The 25382-nt window shown below is 43.2% G+C and overlaps 1 protein-coding gene across 1 annotated transcript in view; it reads right to left on the bottom strand.

The window, feature by feature from the left end:
• agxt2 (alanine--glyoxylate aminotransferase 2) overlaps positions 1–24420 on the bottom strand; it is a 30460-nt gene extending 6040 nt beyond the window's left edge. The window contains exons 1-10 of the mRNA XM_084169931.1: positions 24231–24420; positions 13840–13928; positions 13001–13191; positions 12535–12658; positions 12211–12305; positions 11177–11270; positions 6546–6639; positions 4876–4976; positions 2407–2499; positions 2040–2172 (exon numbers count right to left, since the gene is read on the bottom strand). Coding sequence (XP_084026057.1) covers positions 2040–2172; positions 2407–2499; positions 4876–4976; positions 6546–6639; positions 11177–11270; positions 12211–12305; positions 12535–12658; positions 13001–13191; positions 13840–13928; positions 24231–24330 — 1114 coding nt within the window. The 5' untranslated portion in view covers positions 24331–24420. The remainder of the gene's footprint in view (positions 1–2039; positions 2173–2406; positions 2500–4875; positions 4977–6545; positions 6640–11176; positions 11271–12210; positions 12306–12534; positions 12659–13000; positions 13192–13839; positions 13929–24230) is intronic.
• Between the last annotated feature and the right edge of the window lie 962 nt (positions 24421–25382).

Genomic DNA, 25382 nt, shown 5'->3' with positions numbered 1-25382 from the left:
CCTCATTAGTCATTGTTTAAGTGTTCCCTCTGCTTCCTTGTCTGTGTGGGTGATTGTTTGTAGTGAGCTGTGTGTAGCTCGGTTGAGCTACCCTTACCTTGTTGTTGCCAGGGTAGAATTTCCCCCTGTGCCTATGTATTATTGGATTCTACCATTACAGTGTATTTGCCAGGGATGAGTGTCCCCTGTGCCTGTTTCGTTGATCGCTATTTGAGCGCATTTGTGTGTCAACGAAGGATTCAACTCTGTATTCGGTGATTACCCTCCTGCGACTGACTCCTTTCATCACACTCATCACAACCACTGACATCAATAATGGATCATAGCTTTCACCTGGATTCACCCGGTCAGTCTATGTCATGGAAAGAACAGATGTCCTTAATGTTTTGTACACTCAGTCCTTAACTAGCATTGAAAATGTCAATCCATTCTCTAATTAAACATCTCTTTTTCTGAATTACGCTTGTAACGTCATCACTAGGCTACAGAAACCTATGCTTCAGAGGGGAGGGGCAGGTAACCTACACACATACCCACTGGCAGAGAGTTCCAGCTGGCAGGCAGACGATGGAATAACTTTCTGAGTGATAGAGTGAGGGCTTTGCAATAGGCTCTTTGTTGCGATTTTTGTGGGAAAGGAAAAAAATGCAGTTATTAACCGGTTCCCATGTTTTTAAAAATAACGGTTCTTTTCCGGAAAAGTATAGATCACTTTCGGTTTGGGCTCTGTTCCTCAATTTTTTTTATTTTTTTTATTTTATTTCACCTTTATTTAACCAGGTAAACCAGTTGAGAACAAGTTCTCATTTACAACTGCGACCTGGCCAAGATAAAGCAAAGCAGTGCGATAAAAACAACAACACAGAGTTACATATGGGGTAAAACAAAACAAAGTCAAAAATACAACAGAAATAAATATATATACAGTGTGTGCAAATGTAGCAAGTTATGGAGGTAAGGCAATAAATAGGCTATAAATAATTTTGTTGTTTTCGGTTCTGTTCCTTGAACCGTTCCAACCCTTGATACAGGCCACGGACTGAAAAGTGGATGAATCCAGAACCACAAGGAAAATCACTACCACATTACAATAGTGATTATTACTACACTCTGTGAGACCTGTTGAAAGCTGAGACTGACCTCCAAGGGTTAGCTGGTTATGTTTCCTCACGCCTCAACACACGCACTAGCACAGACACACAGTCCGAGTGGTGTGTTGTCTGACATCAATCAGAGACATTGATTGTTAGCACACCGTGGTGTGAGACCTGAACCATCATTGTGGTGTGAGAGCTGAACAATCATTGTTTCTGGCCTATTGATTCCAGGGATAATACGGATGTGTTGACATGGAAACAAAGCTGTTACAAAAAAAGCTGGCATTACCCGGTTCTCACTTGTAGAACCTGTATCACGGTTCTCACTTGTAGAACCAGTATCATATTTCTCAGTTACAGAACCTGCATCATGGTCCTTATAGAACCTGTATTAGGGTTGTCAGTTATAGAACCTGTAAGGTTCCAGAGTTGGTTTCTACTGTATATAGCATGCGCACAATTGGCCCAGCGTCGTCCAGGGTAGGGGAGGGAATGGCCGGCAGGGGATGTAGCTCAGTTGGTAGAGCATGGCGTTTGCAACGCCAGGGTTGTGGGTTCGATAAAATAATGTATGCACTAACTGTAAGTCGCTCTGGATAAGAGCGTCTGCTAAATGACTAAAATGTAATGTAAATGTGATGACTTTTCAATTAGGAGAAACTGAATTAGAATGTTTATTTACATCCTAAATTGACTGAAGGATGATGGCAGTGAGCAAATTCCTAGCCCCTCCATCAAGAGGCGCTGCAGTGCTGCTGACCCTGTGTGTGTGTGTCTAGGGGTGTTGGGAAAGACAGAAGACATTTCTATTCTATTCAGCAAATGCATGTGTCAGGCAGTCATTGTTTTATTTAACAGTAGCTATGATCAGCTGTGTGTGGAGTGCTATACCTTCTTCCCCTCCACTGAGGTGGTAAATAAAGCAAGTGCTTCCTGTCTTACCAGGTGTCGTGACAACCGCTCCCATAGGGAAGCCATTAGCGATGCCCTTCGCCATGGTGACCATGTCTGGTATGACCTCATGACCTTGGAACCCCCAGAAGTGACTTCCTGTGCGGCCAAATCCTGTCTGGACCTGATGCAGAGAAGACCAGGTACAAACAGAAAACATGGTTGATATATGAGTGACACATAGATCTATGTGGACATAACCTTTTTGACATCCTTTTATGTAGCATGATGACTTGCTTATTAATGATTTCTGAAGCATCTATATAGTTGTCATTTGTTATATGTAATGAATGGTATATAAACAAATAGGCATATTGAAAAAATACATACGAGGATGGAATATGTAAAGGTATCTAACCTCATCTGCAATGCAGACCCCACCTCTCTCCCTCACAAGTTTGTAGGTATCCTTCAGGAAGTTCTTGGGGTATTGGACAGCTCCTCCAACTCCCTGTAGAAATACATGAAGCAATATATAATAATAACAATTAAACAACATATGAAACCACAACTATCCTGTGACAATTGTTTATTTTCAACAGTAAACCCTCGGACATGACAAATGTGTAATGCAACGTCTCCACAATGAGTTAAGTTTATATTGGATAAATAATTCAATTTAATTGGCTGTACTTGTCAGATTATATGGAGCCAGAAATAACTATGTTAAAGCATAACCACTAGAACCAGTAGGCTATGGCCTATGTAGTTATAAATACACTGCTCAAAAAAATAAAGGGAACACTTAAGCAACACAATGTAACTCCAAGTCAATCACACTTCTGTGAAATCAAACTGTCCACTTAGGAAGCAACACTGATTGACAATAAATTGCACATGCTGTTGTGCAAATGGAATAGACAACAGGTGGAAATTATAGGCAATTAGCAAGACACCCCCAATAAAGGACTGGTTTTGCAGGTGGTGACCACAGACCACTTCTCAGTTCCTATGCTTCCTGGCTGATGTTTTGGTCACTTTTGAATGCTGGCGGTGCTTTCACTCTAGTGGTAGCATGAGACAGAGTCTACAACCCACACAAGTGGCTCAGGTAGTGCAGCTCATCCAGGATGGCACATCAATGCGAGCTGTGGCAAGAAGGTTTGCTGTGTCTGTCAGCGTAGTGTCCAGAGCATGGAGGCGCTACCAGGAGACAGGCCAGTACATCAGGAGACGTGGAGGAGGCCGTAGGAGGGCAACAACCCAGCAGCAGGACTGCTACCTCCACCTTTGTGCAAGGAGGAGCAGGAGGAGCACTGCCAGAGCCCTGCAAAATGACCTCCAGCAGGCCACAAATGTGCATGTGTCTGCTCAAACGGTCAGAAACAGACTCCATGAGGGTGGTATGAGGGCCCGACGTCCACAGGTGGGGGTTGTGCTTACAGCCCAACACCGTGCAGGACGTTTGGCATTTGCCAGAGAACACCAAGATTGGCAAATTCGCAACTGGCGCCCTGTGCTCTTCATAGATGAAAGCAGGTTCACACTGAGCACGGGACAGACGTGACAGAGTCTGGAGACGCCGTGGAGAATGTTCTGCTGCCTGCAACATCCTCCAGCATGACCGGTTTGGCGGTTGGTCAGTCATGGTGTGGGGTGGCATTTCTTTGGGGGGCCGCACAGCCCTCCATGTGCTCGCCAGAGGTAGCCTGACTGCCATTAGGTACCGAGATGAGATCCTCAGACCCCTTGTGAGACCATATGCTGGTGCGGTTGGCCCTGGGTTCCTCCTAATGCAAGACAATGCTAGACCTCATGTGGCTGGAGTGTGTCAGCAGTTCCTACAAGAGGAAGGCATTGATGCTATGGACTGGCCTGCCCGTTCCCCAGACCTGAATCCAATTGAGCACATCTGGGACATCATGTCTCGCTCCATCCACCAACGCCACGTTGCACCACAGACTGTCCAGGAGTTGGCAGATGCTTTAGTCCAGGTCTGGGAGGAGATCCCTCAGGAGACCATCCGCCACCTCATCAGGAGCATGCCCAGGCGTTGTAGGGAGGTCATACAGGCACGTGGAGGCCACACACACTACTGAGCCTCATTTTGACTTGTTTTAAGGACATTACATCAAAGTTGGATCAGCCTGTAGTGTGGTTTTCCACTTTAATTTTGAGGGTGACTCCAAATCCAGACCTCCATGGGTTGATACATTTGATTTCCATTGATAATTTTTGTGTGATTTTGTTGTCAGCACATTCAACTATGTAAAGAAAAAAGTATTTAAGAAGATTATTTCATTCATTCAGATCTAGGATGTGTTATTTTAGTGTTCCCTTCATTTTTTTGAGCAGTGTATATTTAAGCCTATCTCTCCTATGAAGATAATTAGCCTTTGTTAGCTGAGCTGGAATAATAGCCAATTAAGAGTTGGCTTCTTCAGCGTGTGATTTGTTCCCCATAGCAATGTGCTACATTGTTCTTACTGTATTTTTTATATTACCTTTATTTAACTAGGCAAGTCAGTTAAGAACAAATTCTTATTTACAATGACGGCCTATACCGGCCAAACCCGGACGACGCTGGGCCAATTGTGCGCCGCCCTCCCAATCACGGCCGGTTGTGATACAGCCGGAATCGAACCAGGGGGTCTGTAGTGACGCCTCAAGCACTGAGATGCAGTGCCTTAGAGCGCTGCGCCACTCGGGAGTATGCGTTTTTAGGTCACAGCTTCTTGTTTAAAGCCTTATATATATATATATATATATAATTTGCCTCATACATTTCTTGCAGTAACAAGATGGTTATTGGGTTGTTTTTTATAAGGGTTTATCCTTACTTCTTGTAGCTATGGAGATGTTGAAAGGATAACGATAAGAACTGTACCATAATAGGTTCACCGAAGAAACCAGCGATGCGACTGGGAACACTGGTGGCAATGACCTCGTTCAGCTGCCCAATGTATTTGTCATTCGCCGTACACGATCCTGTAATTGAAGAATGAAAGGAACTTGGGTATTTGTTTCATTAGTTTCCATTTTTGATATTAGTCCCAAAATGTTTTGCGTGTCAGCAATCAAGGGTAATAATGTGTTTCACCACCCAACAACCAAACCGCATTAATGCTGTTGCACATTTTTACCCTTACTCAAACTTCCTCTTTCAAGGTAGTGTAAACACTGGACCATGGAACTTGTTTGACAGATTTACAGGCACAGTAGTGTTACTCGCTGACAGACAGGGAGTTATAAAGTGAATGGGTTGAAAAATTTTCTAGGAAATGGTAAATGTTTGATTAAAAAGTGGACTTTGAACTGAACTTAGGTCTGACTGTAAAAAATATTCATTTTCAGGTTTGCCGCATAACCCTCACCCTTATTCAACTGAGCTAAATAACACACTACTGGAGTTTTACAACCAGATACAGGTTTTGATTGAATGTGATTGTAAAATTACCTCTGTCTATACTGCCCTACCAAGCAAAAAGGCAGTACCTGCTCATAGCGTGGAACTGAGAAAAATGGCTTTTATTTACCTTGGTTTCACAGTAACCTTATGCAGTTACTGCTAACATGACCCCCATTTTCTCCACTATACAATAGAGGCAGGATACTTGTCCACATGATTAAGCATGTATTTAATGTAGCAAAAATGACATTAACTCATTTTCGACCAAATGAGCAGTTACTGTCTTTTTGCTTGGTAGGGCAGTATAGTCTGCTACACACTTTAGCACAGATACAGACAAAACAGGATTTAGCACAAAACAGCATCAACAGTCGATGTTGGAAAATACATTAATACTTTCTATAGATAAAATATCACAGTAGCATCATTTATTTTTTATTTTTATATATATTTTGTACCTTTATTTAACTAGGCAAGTCAGTTAAGAACAAATTCTTATTTACAATGACGGCCTACACCGGCCAAACCCGGACGATGCTGGGCCAATTGTGCGCCGCCCTATGGGACTCCCAATAACGGCCGGTTGTGATACAGCCTGGAATCGAACCAGGGGGTCTGTAGTGACGCCTCAAGCACTGAGATGCAGTGCCTTAGACCGCTGCTCGGGAGCCCAATGCAGAAAATAGACAGTGTAATAATAGATTTTGTTCACAAGATAATATAATGCCTTTTATGAAGCAGTGTTATAATGCCCTGGCTACATATTTAGGATCTTAGCCTAATTGTATCACTGTTTTATTGCTGAGAATGCCCTAACGAAAAATTTATCAACCCCTACAAAAAATTATTATCCACATAATTCATTAGGAGATTAGGAGTCTCCAGGTTACACACACATGTGCTCAGTGTGTTCAAGGATATATCCGTCTCTAACTAAGCTGCAGTGCATTAACAGAAGGTTGAACCAACCAGAAGGCAGGATAAAATCTAAGTCTAATTCTGAGTTTCAGTGCTTTGGTGGGGGAGGGGGGGGGGGGGGGGGGGGTTATTGTGTCTGCACATGTGTGTGTAACCTGGAGACTCCTACTCCCAATAAGACCTCCCTGGTGGTTCATAGATGGCTACACCCTGTGTGTGTTTTACTGTACCTTGGGGACAGCTACAGTTCCTAATGGTCTGGACTGGGGAGTCTCTACAGTTGCTTCCTCCCCACGGGCCAGCAAATACATCAGGACACATGGTCTGGCAGGAGAGGAGTCAAATTAGGTTAAACCTGTCTCATCCTCACTGCGCCATAGCTTCAAATAAAACCCAGATTGCTGTAATAGATCGGACATATAATGTAAGATATGGGTGAAAAATTACTATTCGGTACAGGGCTGGTCCTGGCCATTCTGCTGCCCTAGGGTGAGACCAAACAATTGCTGCCCCTACTTGAATAGTCCCAGTAAGCAAAATGACGTTGAAAAGACGTCTAATATATGTATTTTTCCAGACGTTGAAGCAGTAGCGTGGGTAAAATCACAGGGGAAGCCAAAAAACAACAACATATTACAACCTATGTGTTGTGATAATTGTGTGGTTTGCTCTATAACCTGTTAGTTCATATGCCTTGCGACCGTGATACAGTGGGGAAAAAAAGTATTTAGTCAGCCACCAATTGTGCAAGTTCTCACACTTAAAAAGATGAAAGAGGCCTGTAATTTTCATCATAGGTACACGTCAACCATGACAGACAAATTGAGAAGAATAAAATCCAGAAAATCACATTGTAGGATTTTTAATGAATTTATTTGCAAATTATGGTGGAAAATAAGTATTTGGTCACCTACAAACAAGCAAGATTTCTGGCTCTCACAGACCTGTAACTTGTTCTTTAAGAGGCTCCTCTGTCCTCCACTCGTTACCTGTATTAATGGCACCTGTTTGAACTTGTTATCAGTATAAAAGACACCTGTCCACAACCTCAAACAGTCACACTCCAAACTCCACTATGGCCAAGACCAAATAGCTGTCAAAGGACACCAGAAACAAAATTGTAGACCTGCACCAGGCTGGGAAGACTGAATCTGCAATAGGTAAGCAGCTTGGTTTGAAGAAATCAACTGTGGGAGCAATTATTAGGAAATGGAAGACATACAAGACCACTGATAATCTCCCTCGATCTGGGGCTCCACGCAAGATCTCACCCCGTGGGGTCAAAATGATCACAAGAACGGTGAGCAAAAATCCCAGAACCACACGGGGGGACCTAGTGAATGACCTGCAGAGAGCTGGGACCAAAGTAACAAAGCCTACCATCAGTAACACACTACGCCGCCAGGGACTCAAATCCTGCAGTGCCAGACGTGTCCCCCTGCTTAAGCCAGTACATGTCCAGGCCCATCTGAAGTTTGCTAGAGTGCATTTGGATGATCCAGAAGAGGATTGGGAGAATGTCATATGGTCAGATGAAACCAAAATAGAACTTTTTGGTAAAAACTCAACTTGTCGTGTTTGGAGGACAAAGAATGCTGAGTTGCATCCAAAGAACACCATACCTACTGTGAAGCATGGGGGTGGAAACATCATGCTTTGGGGCAGTTTTTCTGCAAAGGGACCAGGACGACTGATCCGTGTAAAGGAAAGAATGAATGGGGCCATGTATCGTGAGATTTTGAGTGAAAACCTCCTTCCATCAGCAAGGGCATGGGTCTTTCAGCATGACAATGATCCCAAACACACCGCCCGGGCAACGAAGGAGTGGCTTCGTAAGAAGCATTTCAAGGTCCTGGAGTGGCCTAGCCAGTCTCCAGATCTCAACCCCATAGAAAATCTTTGGAGGGAGTTGAAAGTCCGTGTTGCCCAGCGACAGCCCCAAAACATCACTGCTCTAGAGGAGATCTGCATGGAGGAATGGGCCAAAATACCAGCAACAGTGTGTGAAAACCTTGTGAAGACTTACAGAAAACGTTTGACCTGTGTCATTGCCAACAAAGGGTATATAACAAAGTATTGAGAAACTTTTGTTATTGACCAAATACTTATTTTCCACCATAATTTGCAAATAAATTCATTAACAATCCTACAATGTGATTTTCTGGATTTTGTTTTCTCATTTTGTCTATCATAGTTGACTTATACCTATGATGAAAATTACAGGCCTCTCTCATCTTTTTAAGTGGGAGAACTTGCACAATTGGTGGCTGACTAAATACTTTTTCCCCCCACTGTATATAGGCCTAAGGCCGAGACAATAAGAAGACACAGTGGCAGAATAAATTCAACCACACTTTTGTTTCATCACAAAACCGGAGAGCAACATCTGTCCGGTGAAGTCCACAAAGCATATTGCACGTAACAAACAGTTACATGACCTACAGCAGCGGGTTCCCAACCTTTTCCCCTTATTGTACCACCAACTGAATTTTTCTCTGCCCAGAATACCCATGAAGTACCCCCTCATTTCCATTTGACCAGTAAGCACATGGTCTCATGAGTCTTCTCAGGTACCTCCTGTGGCTAGGCCAAATACCCCCAGGGGTCATAGTACCCCCTGGTTGGGAACCACTGACCTAAAGCATGGTCAAGCAAGTTGATATTTCCGTCATTTTCAAAGCACTAAACAACTATTGATGTAGAACCACGGAGTTACCGCAAGTCGCAAAGAAAACAGCTGCCTCCACTATTCAAGCACCATTTAAACTTCAACATGTCAACATCATCAAATCACCTATGCTTAGTCTAATATTGACAATTAAAAGATACCAAAAACAATTTAGTCTCATTACATTGTCATACATTTTATCTCCAGCTTGTAGGCTACAGAAAAAGGCCACATACACTTTCTACCATGTGCTATATCTGCTACAGTGAGGGAAAAAAGTATTTGATCCCCTGCTGATTTTGTACGTTTGCCCACTGACAAAGACATGATCAGTCTATACTTTTAATGGTAGGTTTATTTGAACAGTGAGAGACAGAATAACAACAACAAAATCCAGAAAAACGCATGTCACAAATGTTATAAATTGATTTGCATTTTAATGAGGGAAATAAGTATTTGACCCCTCTGCAAAACATGACTTAGTACTTGGTGGCAAAACCCTTGTTGGCAATCACAGAGGTCAGACGTTTCTTGTAGTTGGCCACCAGGTTTGCACACATCTCAGGAGGGATTTTGTTCCACTCCTCTTTGCAGATCTTCTCCAAGTCATTAATGTTTCGAGGCTGACGTTTGGCAACTCGAACCTTCAGTTCCCTCCACAGATTTTCTATGGGATTAAGGTCTGGAGACTGGCTAGGCCACTCCAGGACCTTAATGTGCTTCTTCTTGAGCCACTCCTTTGTTGCCTTGGCCGTGTGTTTTGGGTCATTGTCATGCTGGAATACCCATCCACAACCCATTTTCAATGCCCTGGCTGAGGGAAGGAGTTCTCACCCAAGATTTGACGGTACATGGCCCCGTCCATCGTCCCTTTGATGCGGTGAAGTTGTCCTGTCCCCTTAGCAGAAAAACACTCCCAAAGCATAATGTTTCCACCTCCATGTTTGACGGTGGGGATGGTGTCCTTGGGGTCTTAGGCAGCATTCCTCCTCCTCCAAACACGCGAGTTGAGTTGATGCCAAAGAGCTCGATTTTTGGTCTCATCTGACCACAACACTTTCACCTAGTTCTCCTCTGAATCATTCAGATGTTCATTGGCAAACTTCAGACGGTCCTGTATATGTGCTTTCTTGAGCAGGGGGACCTTGCGGGCGCTGCAGGATTTCAGTCCTTCACGGCGTAGTTTGTTACCAATTGTTTTCTTGGTGACTATGGTCCCAGCTGCCTTGAGATCATTGACAATATCCTCCCGTGTAGTTCTGGGCTGATTCCTCACCGTGCTCATGATCATTGCAACTCCACGAGGTGAAATATTGCATGGAGCCCCAGGCCGAGGGAGATTGACAGTTCTTTTGTGTTTCTTCCATTTGCGAATAATCGCACCAACTGTTGTCACCTTCTCACCAAGCTGCTTGGCGATGGTCTTGTAGCCCATTCCAGCCTTGTGTAGGTCTACAATCTTGTCCCTGACATCCTTGGAGAGCTCTTTGGTCTTGGCCATGGTGGAGAGTTTGGAATCTGATTGATTGATTGCTTCTGTGGACAGGTGTCTTTTATACAGGTAACAAACTGAGATTAGAAGCACTCCCTTTAAGAGTGTGCTCCTAATCTCAGCTCGTTACCTGTATAAAAGACACCTGGGAGCCAGAAATCTTTCTGATTGAGAGGGGATCAAATACTTATTTCCCTCATTAAAATGCAAATCAATTTATAACATTTTTGACATGCGTTTTTCTGGATTGTTTTGTTGTTATTCTGTCTCTCACTGTTCAAATAAACCTACCATTAAAATTATAGACTGATAATTTTTTTGTCAGTGGGCAAACGTACAAAATCAGCAGGGGATCAAATACTTTTTTCCCTCACTGTACATGATTTATGTTAGATAATTTTTTGGGACGGAATGTTGGTGGAGTGCTGCAGAGCTGCATCGCTGGGAATGGACAAGATAAATACTTTGCATCCCTGCCTTTGACAAAGTGGGCACTGCACCTAAAAAGCCCATATGCCACTGGTTGAGAGAAATGTTCATTGTTCTTGGGCAGAATTATGTGAGGTTTTATGTGTTGTTGGAGGTGCGTCTTGGTCAGTTTAGCTCAGAAAAAGCCGCCCTCATCAATCTGCCACCATAGGGTACCTAATAAGCGGGCCGGTCCTGGTGACAGACAGTAGTGATCGCCATCTCATACTTACATTGTGGCAGCCTAACCCAGAGGCAACGGGGTACTTATAGGCTGCATTGGAGGTGAGACCCATAGTATGTGGACTGCCACCATGGTAGGAACCCCTGCAACAGACAGGCAACCAGAGTTTATTCACAGTTTTTAGTTTATGATCAACTAAACATTTCATATCCACTTCAGAGCAAACACGTTCTCTGACTGTTCTCCCTGTTCCCCCTTGTTCTCCCTTGTTCTCCCTTGTTCTCCCTTGTTCTCCCTTATTTCCCCTTGTGCCCCCTTGTTCTCCCTTGTTCCCCCTTGTGCCCCCTTGTTCTCCCTTGTGCCCCCTTGTTCTCCCTTGTTCCCCCTTGTTTCCCCTTGTTCTCCCTTGTTCTCCCGTATTTACATTTTTGTCATTTAGCAGACACTCTTATCCAGAGCAACTTACAGTTAGTGAGTGCATACATTATTTTATTTTTTTCATACTGGCCCCCCGTGGGAATCGAACCCACAACCCTGGCGTTGCAAATGCCATGCTCTACCAACTGAGCTACATCCCTGCCGGCCATTCCCTCTCCTACCCTGGACGACGCTGGGCCAGTTGTGCGCTGCCCCATGGGTCTCCCGGTCAATGCCTGGCTACGACCGAGCCTGGATTCGAACCAGGATCTCTAGTGGCACAGCTAGCACTGTGATGCAGTGCCTTAAACCACTGCACCACTCCCTTGTTCTCCTTGTTTTCCCTGTTATCCCTTGTTTTCCCTGTTCTCCCTGTTCTCCCCTGTTCTCCTTGTTCTCCCTTGTTCTCCCTTGTTCTCCCTTGTTCTCCCATGTTCTCCCATGTTCTCCCTTGTTCTCCCTTGTTCTCATGTTACACTGCAGTAAGAAGCAGTTCAAACTTCTCCTGTGAGGTAACACTAGAGTACAACCACACACTGTTATACATCAGTCTGTTATCCTTCAGTCTGTTATCACACTGTATAGGAAAGAGACAAACAACCACTTATTATCACAGTTGAACATTCATTAGCAAACCAATAAAGACCAAACCGTAGCCAGGGTTACCTCAGTGTGATGACGTCAAAGTTTCCTGTGTGTAGCCTAGCCATGAGCATAGCCAGGTCGTTGGCCTCAGAGCCACTGTTTGTCAGGTAGATAACCTAGCAGGAAACACAGGTACAGACAGGATATTTGTGTTTGTAATTATGGCGCTTTGTCTCAATAGAAATCCAAACAATTGATGATCATCAATTCATTTGGTCATCGGAACCTTTGGAACCTGCAGAACCTGACCAATATTGCAGATAAGTTCCGTGTGTTGTGGTGAAACATCACTGTATCATACAATGAAATAAACAAACAAAATTAACCGAGGACATGGTGCTGTACCTTCAGTGGGTCTGGTAGGGTGGCAGCTAGTTTCTCAGTGTACTCATGCAGAGGGGAATGCACGTAGATGTTAGTTGTATGCCACAGCTTTCGCAGCTGCTTCTCTGCTGCCGCTGTCACCTTTCTACAGAGACACAACATCAGCAACAGCTTAGAGATGTTCAGAGGATCCTTGGAACTTCATTGACAAATGACAAATGATGAGTGATACTTTCTCTTCTATAGCAAGCGGGGTTGGGGTAAATTCCATTTTAATTCAGGATGTAAACTGAAATTCCAATTCCAATTTTCGTCATTGAAATTACTTCCTGAATCAAAAATGAACTTGACCCAATTCCTGGTGGATAGTAGCCTGGTCCCAGATCTGTTTGTGCTCTTGCCAACTCCATTGCTCATTGTCAAGCCAAATACTGTAGACTGGTACTCAGGCTAGGTGGATAGTGATGGGTATATGAAAGGATCTTACGGGTGGCAGTGCCCCACGCTGACAGTGGCAACGCCAGCGAACAGGTCCAGGTAGCGCCTCCCGTCCACGTCCCACAGCCACTGCATGTGTCCCTGGTGGATGTACACTGGCTTCTTGTAGTAGGTCACTTTCATGGTCATAGGGTTGCAGTTCTGTCTCCGAATCTCCATCATACGCTCTTTGGACATGTCCTAGAATAATGATACCATGTTCAATATGAATTTTTGGACCTAGGACATGGGCAGATTATATTATAAAGGTACACACTATACTAAAATGAATACACTGTTACTGGAACTTATCACCAGGGTTGGGGTCAATTTAGTCAATTCAGGAAGTAAAGTGACATTTAATTCTCTGCTCAGGAATTTTGAAATTTAGTTTACTTCCTGAATTGACTGAATTAAAATGGAATTGACCCAAACCCGGCACTGTTATAAGTTTGACACTCCAACTTTGTTAATGTAAACCCTGCCTTCTTACTGTAATTTTTATTCCTCTGGATTAAAGCTACATTCTTACTGTAATTTGTATTCCTCAGGATTAAAGCTACATTCTTACTGTAATTTTTATTCCTCTGGATTAAAGCTACATTCTTACTGTAATTTGTATTCCTCAGGATTAAAGCTACATTCTTACTGTAATTTTTATTCCTCTGGATTAAAGCTACATTCTTACTGTAATTTTTATTCCTCTGGATTAAAGCTACATTCTTACTGTAATTTGTATTCCTCAGGATTAAAGCTACATTCTTACTGTAACTTTTATACCTCAGGATTAAAGCTACATTCTTACTGTAACTTTTATTCCTCTGGAATGAAGCTACATTCTTACTGTACCTTGTATTCTTCTGGATTAAAGCTACATGGGGGCATCTCAGGGAGGTCAGGGGGTGGGTGTTTCACTGCAGACTTTTGAAATAATGCACCTGGAAGAGGAGAGGATTGGAAAGAAGATTAAGGGCCCCATTCCATCTGTAGCGCTAAAGAGATTTAAAGTTGTTCCCGTGTTAGTGGAAAGTGCGGTAAACGCTGCATATGTCGGCTCAATCGGAAATTACCTTTACATTTCAAATTGCGCTATAGCACTGAATTTCGGTGATACGTATTGAATCCAGCCCTACAGTGCCTTCGGAAAGTATTCAGACCCCTTTACTTTTTCCACATTTTGTTACGTTACAGCCTTGTTCTAAAATGTATTAAATTGTTCCCCCCCATCAATCTACACAGCCCATAATGACAAAGAAAAAACAGATTTTTAGAAATGTTGGATAATTTAAGTATTCAGCTCCTTTACTCAGTACTTTGTTGAAGCACCTTTGGCAGCGATTACAGCATAGAGTCTTCTTGGGTATGACGCTACAAGCTTGGCACACCTGTATTTGGGGAGTTTATTCCATTCTTCTCTGCAGATCCTCTCAAGCTGTCAGGTTGGATGGGGAGCGTTACTGCACAGCTATTTTCAGGTCTCTCCAGAGCTGTTCGATCGGGTTCAAGTCTGGGCTCTGGCTGGGCCACTCAAGGACATTCAGAGACTTGTCCCGAAGCCACTCCTGCGTTGTCTTGGCTGTGTGCTTAGGGTCGTTGTCCTGTTGGAAGGTGAACCTTTGTCCCAGGAGCAGGTTTTCATCAAGGATCTCTCTGTACTTTGCTCCGTACATTTTTTCCTTGATCTTGACTAGTCTCCAAGTCCCTGCCGCTGAAAAACATCCCCACAACATTATGCTGCCACCACCATGCTTCACTGTAGGGATGGTGCCAGGTTTCCTCCAGACGTGACGCTTGGCATTCAGGCCAAAGAGTTCAATCTTGGTTTCATCAGACCAGAGAATCTTGTTTCTCATGGTCTGAGAGTCTTTAGGTGCCTTTTGGCAAACTCCAAGTGGGCTGTCATGTGCCTTTTACTGATGAGTGGCTTCCGTCTGGCAACTTTACCATAAAGGCCTGGTTGGTGGAGTGCTGCAGAGATGGGATAACCTTCCAGAAGGACAACCATCTCCACAGAGGAACTCTAGAGCTCTGTCAGAGTGACCATCGGGTTCTTGGTCACCTCCCTGACCAAGGCCCTTCTCCCCTGATTGCTCAGTTTAGCCAGGTGGCCAGCTCTAGGAAAAGTCTTGGTGGTTCCAAACTCTTCCATTTCAGAATGATGGAGGCCACTGTGTTCTTGGGGACCTTCAATGCTGCAGACATTTTTTGGTACCCTTACCCAGATCTGTGCCTTGACACAATCCTGTCTTGAAGCTCTACGGACAATTCCTTCGACCTCATGGCTTGGTTTTTGCTCTGACATGCACCGTCAACTGTGGGACCTTATATAGACAGGTGTGTGCCTTTCCAAATCATGTCCAATCAATTGCATTTACCACAGGTGGACTTCAATAAAGTTGTAGAAACATCTCAAGGATGATCAATGGAAACAGGATGCACCTGAGCTCAATTTCGAGTCTCATAGCACCTTATGTAAATAAGGTATTTCTGTTTTTTATTTTGTATAAATCTTGTTTTTGCTCTATCATTATGGGGTTTTGTCTGTAGATTGCTGATGATTTTTATTTATTTAATCCATTTTAGAATAAGGCTGTAACGTAACAATGTGGAAAAGGTCAAGGGGTCTGAATACTTTCCCAAGGCACTGTATGTCTGCACCTGAAATTCCACCCTATGTGCACTACATTTGAACAGGGCTAAAGGTAAGCCGAGGCATAATTAGTCCATGACCCTTGGTCAAGGTACTATACTGTCACAGGTACAGTTGAAATGTACTTAGGCTTTCCTACATGTACTTAGGCTTTCCTACACTGTAATTAAGTAAGCCAAGACAGGCTTTCTGACCCCCCTAGCCCTAGGTCGAAAAGGCAGGGTGTGCTAGTGTGTCCAATTTGAGTAGTCTAGTTGTCCTACTAAATGGTACAATCAATTATCCTTAATTTAGAGGGGGGTGATACTTTTTTAGGTATAGGTCTATGTGCACTATATAATGAATAGGTCAACTCAGGATACAACGATTTACAACTATGGATGAGAGAGAGAAAGAGAGACCTTTGTTTAAAAAAAATGGTTTGTATTTATTAAGGATCCCCATTAGTTCCTGCCAAGGCAGCAGCTACTCTTCCTGATGTCTAAACACATTAAGACAAAAAACAAGAATAAAATAAAATATATATAAAATATATATAACATTATTGCACCACTACATATCTAAAATACAACATTTATAATACCACCATACAGTGGCTTTCGAAAGTATTCACCCCCCTTGGCATTTTTCCTATTTTGTTGCCTTACAACATGGATTTAAAATTGATTTTGGGGGGGTTTGTATAATTTCATTTACACAACATGCCTACCACTTTGAAGATGCAAAATATTTTTTGTGAAACAAACAAGAAATAACACAAAAAAACAGAAAACTTGAGCGTGTATAACTGTTCACCCCCCCAAAGTCAATACTTTGTAGAGCCACCTTTTGCAGCAATTACAGCTGCAAGTCTCTTGGGGTATGTCTCTATAAGCTTGACACATTTAGCCACTGGGATTTTTGCCCATTCTTCAAGGCAAAACTGCTCCAGCTCCTTCAAGTTGAATGGGTTCCGCTGGTGTACAGCAATCTTTAAGTCATACCACAGATTCTCAATTGGATTGAGGTCTGGGCTTTGACTAGGCCATTCCAAGACATTTAAATGTTTCCCCTTAAACCACTCGAGTGTTGCTTTAGCAGTATGCCTAGGGTCATTGTCCTGCTGGAAGGTGAACCTCTGTCCCAGTCTCAAATCTCTGGAAGACTGAAACAGGTTTCCCTCAAGAATTTCCCTTTATTTAGCGGCATCCATCATTCCTTCAATTCTGACCAGTTTCTCAGTCCCTGCCGATGAAAAAACATCCCCACAGCATGATGCTGCCACCACCATGCTTCACTGTGGGGTTGGTGTTCTCAGGGTGATGAGAGGTGTTGGGTTTGCGCCAGACATAGCGTTTTCCTTGATGGCCAAAAAGCTCAATTTTAGTCTCATCTGACCAGAGTACCTTCTTCCATATGTTTGGGGTGTCTCCCACATGCCTTTTGGCGAACACCAAACGTGTTTGCCTTTTTTCAGGCCACTCTTCCGTAAAGCCCAGCTCTGTGGATACTCCAATCTCCACTGTGGAGCTTTGCAGCTCCTTCAGGGTTATCTTTGGTCTCTTTGTTGCCTCTCTGATTAATGCCCTCATTTTTTACATTTACATTTTTAGTCATTTAGCAGATGCTCTTATCCAGAGCGACTTACAGTTAGTGAGTTCATACATTTCCATACTGGCCCCCTGTGGGAATCGAACCCACAACCCTAGCGTTGCAAGCGCCATGCTCTACCAACTGAGCTACAGGAGGCCCTCTTGCCTGGTCCGTGAGTTTTGGTGGGCGGCCCTCTCTTGGCAGGTTTGTTGTGGTGCCATATTCATTTTATAATAATGGATTTAATGGTGCTACGTGAGATGTTCAAAGTTTCTGATATTTCTTTATAACCCAACCCTGATCTGTACTTCTCCACAACTTTGTCCCTGACGTGTTTGGAGAGCTCCTTGGTCTTCATGGTGCCGCTTGCTTGGTGGTGCCCCTTGCTTAGTGGTGTTGCAGACTGTGGGGCCTTTCAGAACAGGTGTATATATACTGAAATCATGTGACAGATCATGTGACACACAGGTGGACTTTATTTAACTAATTATGCGACTTCTTAAGGTAATTGGTTGTACCAGATCTTATTTAGGGGCTTCATAGCAACGGGGGTGAATACATATGCACACACCCCTTTTCCGTTATTTATTTTTTCAATTTTTTTTAAAACAAGTTATTTTTTTCGTTTCATTTCACCAAATTTGGACTATTTTGTGTATGTCCATTACATGAAATCCAAATAAAAATCCATTTAAATTACAGGTTGTAATGCAACAAAATAGGAAAAATGCCAGGGGGTGAATACTTTGCAAGGCAAATACAGTACTTTTGCAAGGCAAATACAGCAAATACAACACTTGTTCTCCCCACATACAGTGGGGAGAACAAGTATTTGATACACTGACGATTTTGCAGGTTTTCCTACTTACAAAGCATGTAGAGGTCTGTAATTTGTATCATAGGTACACTTCAACTGTGAGAGACGGAATCTAAAACAAAAATCCAGAAAATCACATTGTATGATTTTTAAGTAATTCATTTTCAATTTATTGCATGACATAAGTATTTGATCACCTACCAACCAGTAAGAATTCCGGCTCTCACAGACCTGTTAGTTTATCTTTAAGAAGCCCTCCTGTTCTCCACTCATTACCTGTATTAACTGCACCTGTTTGAACTCGTTACCTGTATAAAAGACACCTGTCCACACACTCAAATCAAACAGACTCCAACCTCTCCACAATGGCCAAGACCAGATAGCTGTGTAAGAACATCAGGGATAAAATTGTAGACCTGCACAAGGCTGGGATGGGCTACAGGACAATCGGCAAGCAGCTTGGTGAGAAGGCAACAACTGTTGGCGCAATTATTAGAAAATTGAAGAAGTTCAAGATGACGGTCAATCACCCTCGGTCTGGGGCTCCATGCAAGATCTCACCTCGTGGGGCATCAATGATCATGAGGAAGGTGAGGGATCAGCCCAGAACACGGCAGGACCTGGTCAATGACCTGAAGAGAGCTTGGACCACAGTCTCAAAGAAAACCATTAGTAACACACTACGCCGTCATGGATTAAAATCCTGCAGCACATGCAAGGTCCCCCTGCTCAAGCCAGCGCATGTCCAGGCCCATCTGAAGTTTGCCAATGACCATCTGGATGATCCAGAGGAGGAATGGGAGAAGGTCATGTGGTCTGATGAGACAAAAATAGAGCTTTTTGGTCTAAACTCCACTTGCCGTGTTTGGAGGAAGAAGAAGGATGAGTACAACCCCAAGAACACCATCCCAACCGTGAAGCATGGAGGTGGAAAAATCATTCTTTGGGGATGCTTTTCTGCAAAGGGGACAGGACGATTGCACCGTATTGAGGGGAGGATGGAAGGGGCCATGTTTCGCGAGATCTTGGCCAACAACCTCCTTCCCTCAGTAAGAGCAGTGAAGATGGGTCGTGGCTAGGTCTTCCAGCATGACAACGACCCGAAACACACAGCCAGGGCAACTAAGGAGTGGCTCCGTAAGAAGCATCTCAAGGTCCTGGAGTGGCCTAGCCAGTCTCCAGACCTGAACCCAATAGAAAATCTTTGGAGGGAGCTGAAAGTCTGTATTGCCCAGCGACAGCCCCGAAACCTGAAGGATCTGGTGAAGGTCTGTATGGAGGAGTGGGCAAAAATTCCTGCTGCAGTGTGTGCAAACCTGGTCAAGACCTACAGGAAACGTATGATCTCTGTAATTGCAAACAAAGGTTTCTGTACCAAATATTAAGTTCTGCTTTTCTAATGTATCAAATACTTATGTCATGCAATAAAATGCAAATTAATTACTTACAAATCATACAATGTGATTTTCTGGATTTTTGTTTTAGATTCCGTCTCTCACAGTTGAAGTGTACCTTTGAAACAAATTACAGACCTCTACATGCTTTGTAAGTAGGAAAACCTGCAAAATCGGCAGTGTATCAAATACTTGTTCTCCCCACTGTATGTGTGTGGGTGCGTGTGTATGTGTGTGTGTGCCTGTGTGTGTGTGTCTCTTCACACTCCGCATTGTTCCATAAGGTGTAGTTTTATTTGTTTTTTAAATCTGACTTTACTGATTGCATGAGTTACTTGATGTGGAATAGAGTTACTGTACATGTAGTCATGGCTCTGCATTTTCCAGAGTCCGTTCTGGACTTGGGGACTGTGAAGAGACCCCTGGTGGCATGTCTTGTGGGGTATGCATGGGTATCTGAGCTGTGTACTAGTCGTTTGAACAGACAGCTCGGTGCTTTACAAGCTACAATCAATTATATTGGCTATTTAGAGGGTGAGGAGGACAAACGTGAATATAATAATAATAATAATATGCCATTTAGCAGACGCTTTTATCCAAAGCGACTTACAGTCGTGCGTGCATACATTTTTGTGTATGGGTGGTCCCGGGGATCGAACCCACTACCTTGGCGTTACAAGCGCCGTGCTCTACCAGCTGAGCTACAGAGGACCACGTGAAGACAGTATGCCAACGTTATCTGAACTCCTCGAAAAGGAGATTTCTAACCTCCCAGGGTTTATCCTGCCCATCAATGAATAATAAAAGTATTTAAGGCCGCAAAGGAAATTGATAATCTTATCTCATGAAGCTAGGTTGCTTGTTAGGGCATCTCAGATAACTGATACTGTCTCGGTAGGTACAGTGGGGAAAAAAAGTATTTAGTCAGCCACCAATTGTGCAAGTTCTCCCACTTAAAAAGATGAGAGAGGCCTGTAATTTTCATCATAGGTACACGTCAACTATGACAGACAAAATGAGAAAAAAAATCCAGAAAATCAGATTGTAGGATTTTTTATGAATTTATTTGCAAATTATGGTGGAAAATAAGTATTTGGTCACCTACAAACAAGCAAGATGTCTGGCTCTCACAAACCTGTAACTTCTTCTTTAAGAGGCTCCTCTGTCCTCCACTCGTTACCTGTATTAATGGCACCTGTTTGAACTTGTTATCAGTATAAAAGACACCTGTCCACAACCTCAAACAGTCACACTCCAAACTCCACTATGGCCAAGACCAAAGAGCTGTCAAAGGACACCAGAAACATAATTGTAGACCTGCACCAGGCTGGGAAGACTGAATCTGCAATAGGTAAGCAGCTTGGTTTGAAGAAATCAACTGTGGGAGCAATTATTAGGAAATGGAAGACATACAAGACCACTGATAATCACCCTTGATCTGGGGCTCCACGCAAGATCTCACCCCGTGGGGTCAAAATGATCACAAGGGGAGATTTTTTAATGGTGAGCAAAAATCCCAGAACCACACGGGGAGACCTAGTGAATGACCTGCAGAGAGCTGGGACCAAAGTAACAAAGCCTACCATCAGTAACACACTACGCCGCCAGGGACTCAAATCCTGCAGTGCCAGACGTGTCCCCCTGCTTAAGCCAGTACCTGTCCAGGCCCGTCTGAAGTTTGCTAGAGTGCATTTGGATGATCCAGAAGAGGATTGGGAGAATGTCATATGGTCAGATGAAACCAAAATATAACTTTTTGGTAAAAACTCAACTCGCCGTGTTTGGAGGACAAAGAATGCTGAGTTGCATCCAAAGAACACCATACCTACTGTGAAGCATGGGGGTGGAAACATCATGCTTTGGGGCTGTTTTTCTGAAAAGGGACCAGGATGACTGATCCGTGTAAAGGAAAGAATGAATGATGGGGCCATGTATCGTGAGATTTTGAGTGAAAACCTCCTTCCATCAGCAAGGGCATTGAAGATGAAACGTGGCTGGGTCTTTCAGCATGACAATGATCCCAAACACACCACCCGGGCAACGAAGGAGTGGCTTCGTAAGAAGCATTTCAAGGTCCTGGAGTGGCCTAGCCAGTCTCCAGATCTCAACCCCATAGAACATCTTTGGAGGGAGTTGAAAGTCTGTTGCCCAGCGACAGCCCCAAAACATCACTGCTCTAGAGGAGATCTGCATGGAGGAATGGGCCAAAATACCAGCAACAGTGTGTGAAAACCTTGTGAAGACTTACAGAAAACGTTTGACCTGTGTCATTGCCAACAAAGGGTATATAACAAAGTATTGAGAAACTTTTGTTATTGACCAAATACTTATTTTCCACCATAATTTGCAAATAAATTCATAAAAAATCCTACAATGTGATTTTCTGGATTTTTTCTTCTCATTTTGTCTGTCATAGTTGACGTGTACCTATGATGAAAATTACAGGCCTCTCTCATCTTTTTAAGTGGGAGAACTTGCACAATTGGTGGCTGACTAAATACTTTTTTCCCCCACTGTATCTAGGCTGGTAAAACAGATGTAGGCTACTTTGGGAAGGCAAGTGAGATATAGGACAACCTTTTAAGATCCTCATTCACAAAATGATACAATTCGGTTATAATAATAAAACGATAATATTATCATATCAAATAAGCAATAAACAAATGGTATGCCTAAGTAATGTGCTCAAACATTCACAATGACTTGGCTTGTATCCAAACAGCATGCTCATTGCTCAGTCCTCTAGAATAGACTTAACAAATCTATAGGTTGTTGATTATTAATAAGGCTTTTAGGTGAATAAATAGATCTATACAGTGGGGAGAACAAATATTTGATACACTGCCGATTTTGCAGGTTTTCCTACTTACAAAGCATGTAGAGGTCTGTAATTTTTATCATAGGTACACTTCAACTGTGAGAGACGGAATCTAAAACAAAAATCCAGAAAATCACATTGTATGATTTTTAAGTAATTAATCTGCATTTTATTGCATGACATAAGTATTTGATACATCAGAAAAGCAGAACTTAATATTTGGTACAGAAACCTTTGTTTGCAATTACAGAGATCTTGACCAGGTTTGCACACACTGCAGCAGGGATTTTTGCCCACTCCTCCATACAGACCTTCTCCAGATCCTTCAGGTTTCAGGGCTGTCGCTGGGCAATACGGACTTTCAGCTCCCTCCAAAGATTTTCTATTGGGTTCAGGTCTGGAGACTGGCTAGGCCACTCCAGGACATTGAGATGCTTCTTACGGAGCCACTCCTTAGTTGCCCTGGCTGTGTGTTTCGGGTCATTGTCATGCTGGAAGACCCAGCCACGACCCATCTTCAATGCTCTTACTGAGGGAAGGAGGTTGTTGGCCAAGATCTCGCGATACATGGCCCCTTCCATCCTCCCCTCAATACGGTGCAGTCATCCTGTCCCCTTTGCAGAAAAGCATCCCCAAAGAATGATTTTTCCACCTCCATGCTTCACGGTTGGGATGGTGTTCTTGGGGTTGTACTCATCCTTCTTCTTCCTCCAAACACGGCGAGTGGAGTTTAGACCAAAAAGCTCTATTTTTGTCTCATCAGACCACATGACCTTCTCCCATTCCTCCTCTGGATCATCCAGATGGTCATTGGCAAACTTCAGATGGGCCTGGACATGCGCTGGCTTGAGCAGGGGGACCTTGCGTGCGCAGCAGGATTTTAATCCATGACGGCGTAGTGTGTTACTTATGGTTTTCTTTGAGACTGTGGTCCCAGCTCTCTTCAGGTCATTGACCAGGTCCTGCCATGTAGTTCTGGGCTGATCCCTCACCTTCCTCATGATCATTGATGCCCCACGAGGTGAGATCTTGCATGGAGCCCCAGACCGAGGGTGATTGACCGTCATCTTGAACTTCTTCCATTTTCTAATAATTGCGCCAACAGTTGTTGCCTTCTCACTAAGCTGCTTGCCTATTGTCCTGTAGCCCATCCCAGCCTTGTGCAGGTCTACAATTTTATCCCTGATGTCCTTACACAGCGCTCTGGTCTTGGCCATTGTGGAGAGGTTGGAGTCTGTTTGATTGAGTGTGTGGACAGGTGTTTTTTAGACAGGTAACGAGTTCAAACAGGTGCAGTTAATACAGGTAATGAGTGGAAAACAGGAGGGCTTCTTAAAGAAAAACTAACAGGTCTGTGAGAGCCGGAATTCTTACTGGTTGGTAGGTGATCAAACACTTATGTCATGCAATAAAATGCAAATTAATTACTTAAAAATCATACAATGTGATTTTCTGGATTTTTGTTTTAGATTCCGTCTCTCACAGTTGAAGTGTACCTATGATAAATATTACAGACCTCTACATGCTTTGTAAGTAGGAAAACCTGCAAAATCGGCAGTGTATCAAATACTTGTTCTCCCCACTGTACATACAGTGAACTTCAACCACAAATTATCTTGAAAAAGAATTTGCACATAGTGAAAATATAGAATAAAGCACCATGACTTCTTTGCTGTATGCACTCGGGGGATTATGACTATGTTTGTGAAAACAATCCAAGTAATATATTATTACACTGTCAAAGCTCAAGTTTTACCTAGGCCTAATATAAAGATTACAGAAGGCTATCAATGGAATCCTTGCGCTCAGCAAGCGCTACTCTACTGCAAGTTGGAGTGCAAAGTTCTAATGACCACAAAAGCAATCAAACTAGATCGCAAAAGCAAAAAAAAAAAGCAGACAGCCATTCTATACATGTCATCCAAACAAGAATTTGAGTCTTGTGTGTTCGGTCTCTGTTTACAAGTCGACATCACCAAGGTAACTTACCACTAGGCCAATGGAATTTGGCCAAGCAAGCAAAGGCATTGTAGGGGTCTCTTATCCAACCCAAACATGGGCCATTGAATCGGGAGAAAACCTTATGCATGATGTCTACAGCAGGTTAGATGCCGTCCTGTATGTCGTTCTCGGGAACTGTCAAGGTACTGAATCGACAAATGCAGAATGACAGATTTTCCTGAAAAGTTGCTGAAAAGGGTGGAGAGCAAATTCAGCCAATGAGGGTCCGAGCCCCGACTGTTAAATAGTAATCATGTCTTGGTGGTGTTTGTACAAGCGGGTACAAGGGCCGCGTTCAGCAGGAGGACAAGCACAACCTTGGCCAACGTTCAGATAGAAATGTATTATGTAGAACAAACATGCATCTCTGATTCTAAGGAATTATGTCAGTTATATTACTGGCATTTATGTTCCAAACGTTCCAAAACGTTTGATCCATTTAGCTATAGGAACTAGTGGTGCACGGGTCAGCTGTTTGTTATCCCGCACCCTTCCGCAATTGCTAATAACCCATCCGAACCGCCGCCAGACTATATGTGATGAAGTGAAAATCTGAAGCCAGCACCTGACCCTAACCCGCTAATATAGAAATGCGCTTTATACACTAAACATTAGGGGTTCAACAAGGGTTGTTCTAAGATTCTCAAAGTTCTTTGAAGAACCTTAGGGTTCTTGGCACTGAAAATTGCCCCCCAAAGGTTCTTCAAAGAACCACATAGGAGGTGGGGTTCTTCGAGGAACCTCCTTAGTTGGTGGGGCTTCTTGCAGAAACCTAACTGCCCAACTGAAACATTTCGATTTGAAAGGACAGCAGGTGCAGGCACTTAACTGAAAAATGTCATCATCTCCTCAATTTAAGGTAAGGTTTGTCCCTTATATGATCTAAATTGATATTGTTTTATGATGATAGCATCTATCTTTTCATTTTTGTACAACCTTTCTAAAACAGAAAATGGACAAATTTCAATGGATATCAATCAACAAAGAGGTAAGAATATGTAGGCTATAAGAATATGTTGAAGGCTAACTGTATTGGGTGCAGATGACTGAACTGCTCACTTTTGTGTCTGTGTCTGCAGGTATACAGATGAGGAGGCATACAAAGGTATGTCAATTGGTATTGGTATGTTATGCTGATCA

Source organism: Coregonus lavaretus (assembly GCF_964263955.1).
Source record: "Coregonus lavaretus genome assembly, chromosome: 10".
Taxonomy (NCBI): domain Eukaryota; kingdom Metazoa; phylum Chordata; class Actinopteri; order Salmoniformes; family Salmonidae; genus Coregonus; species Coregonus lavaretus.
Note: the sequence above shows the minus strand (reverse complement) of the source record. Positions and strands in the feature narration are given on the sequence as shown.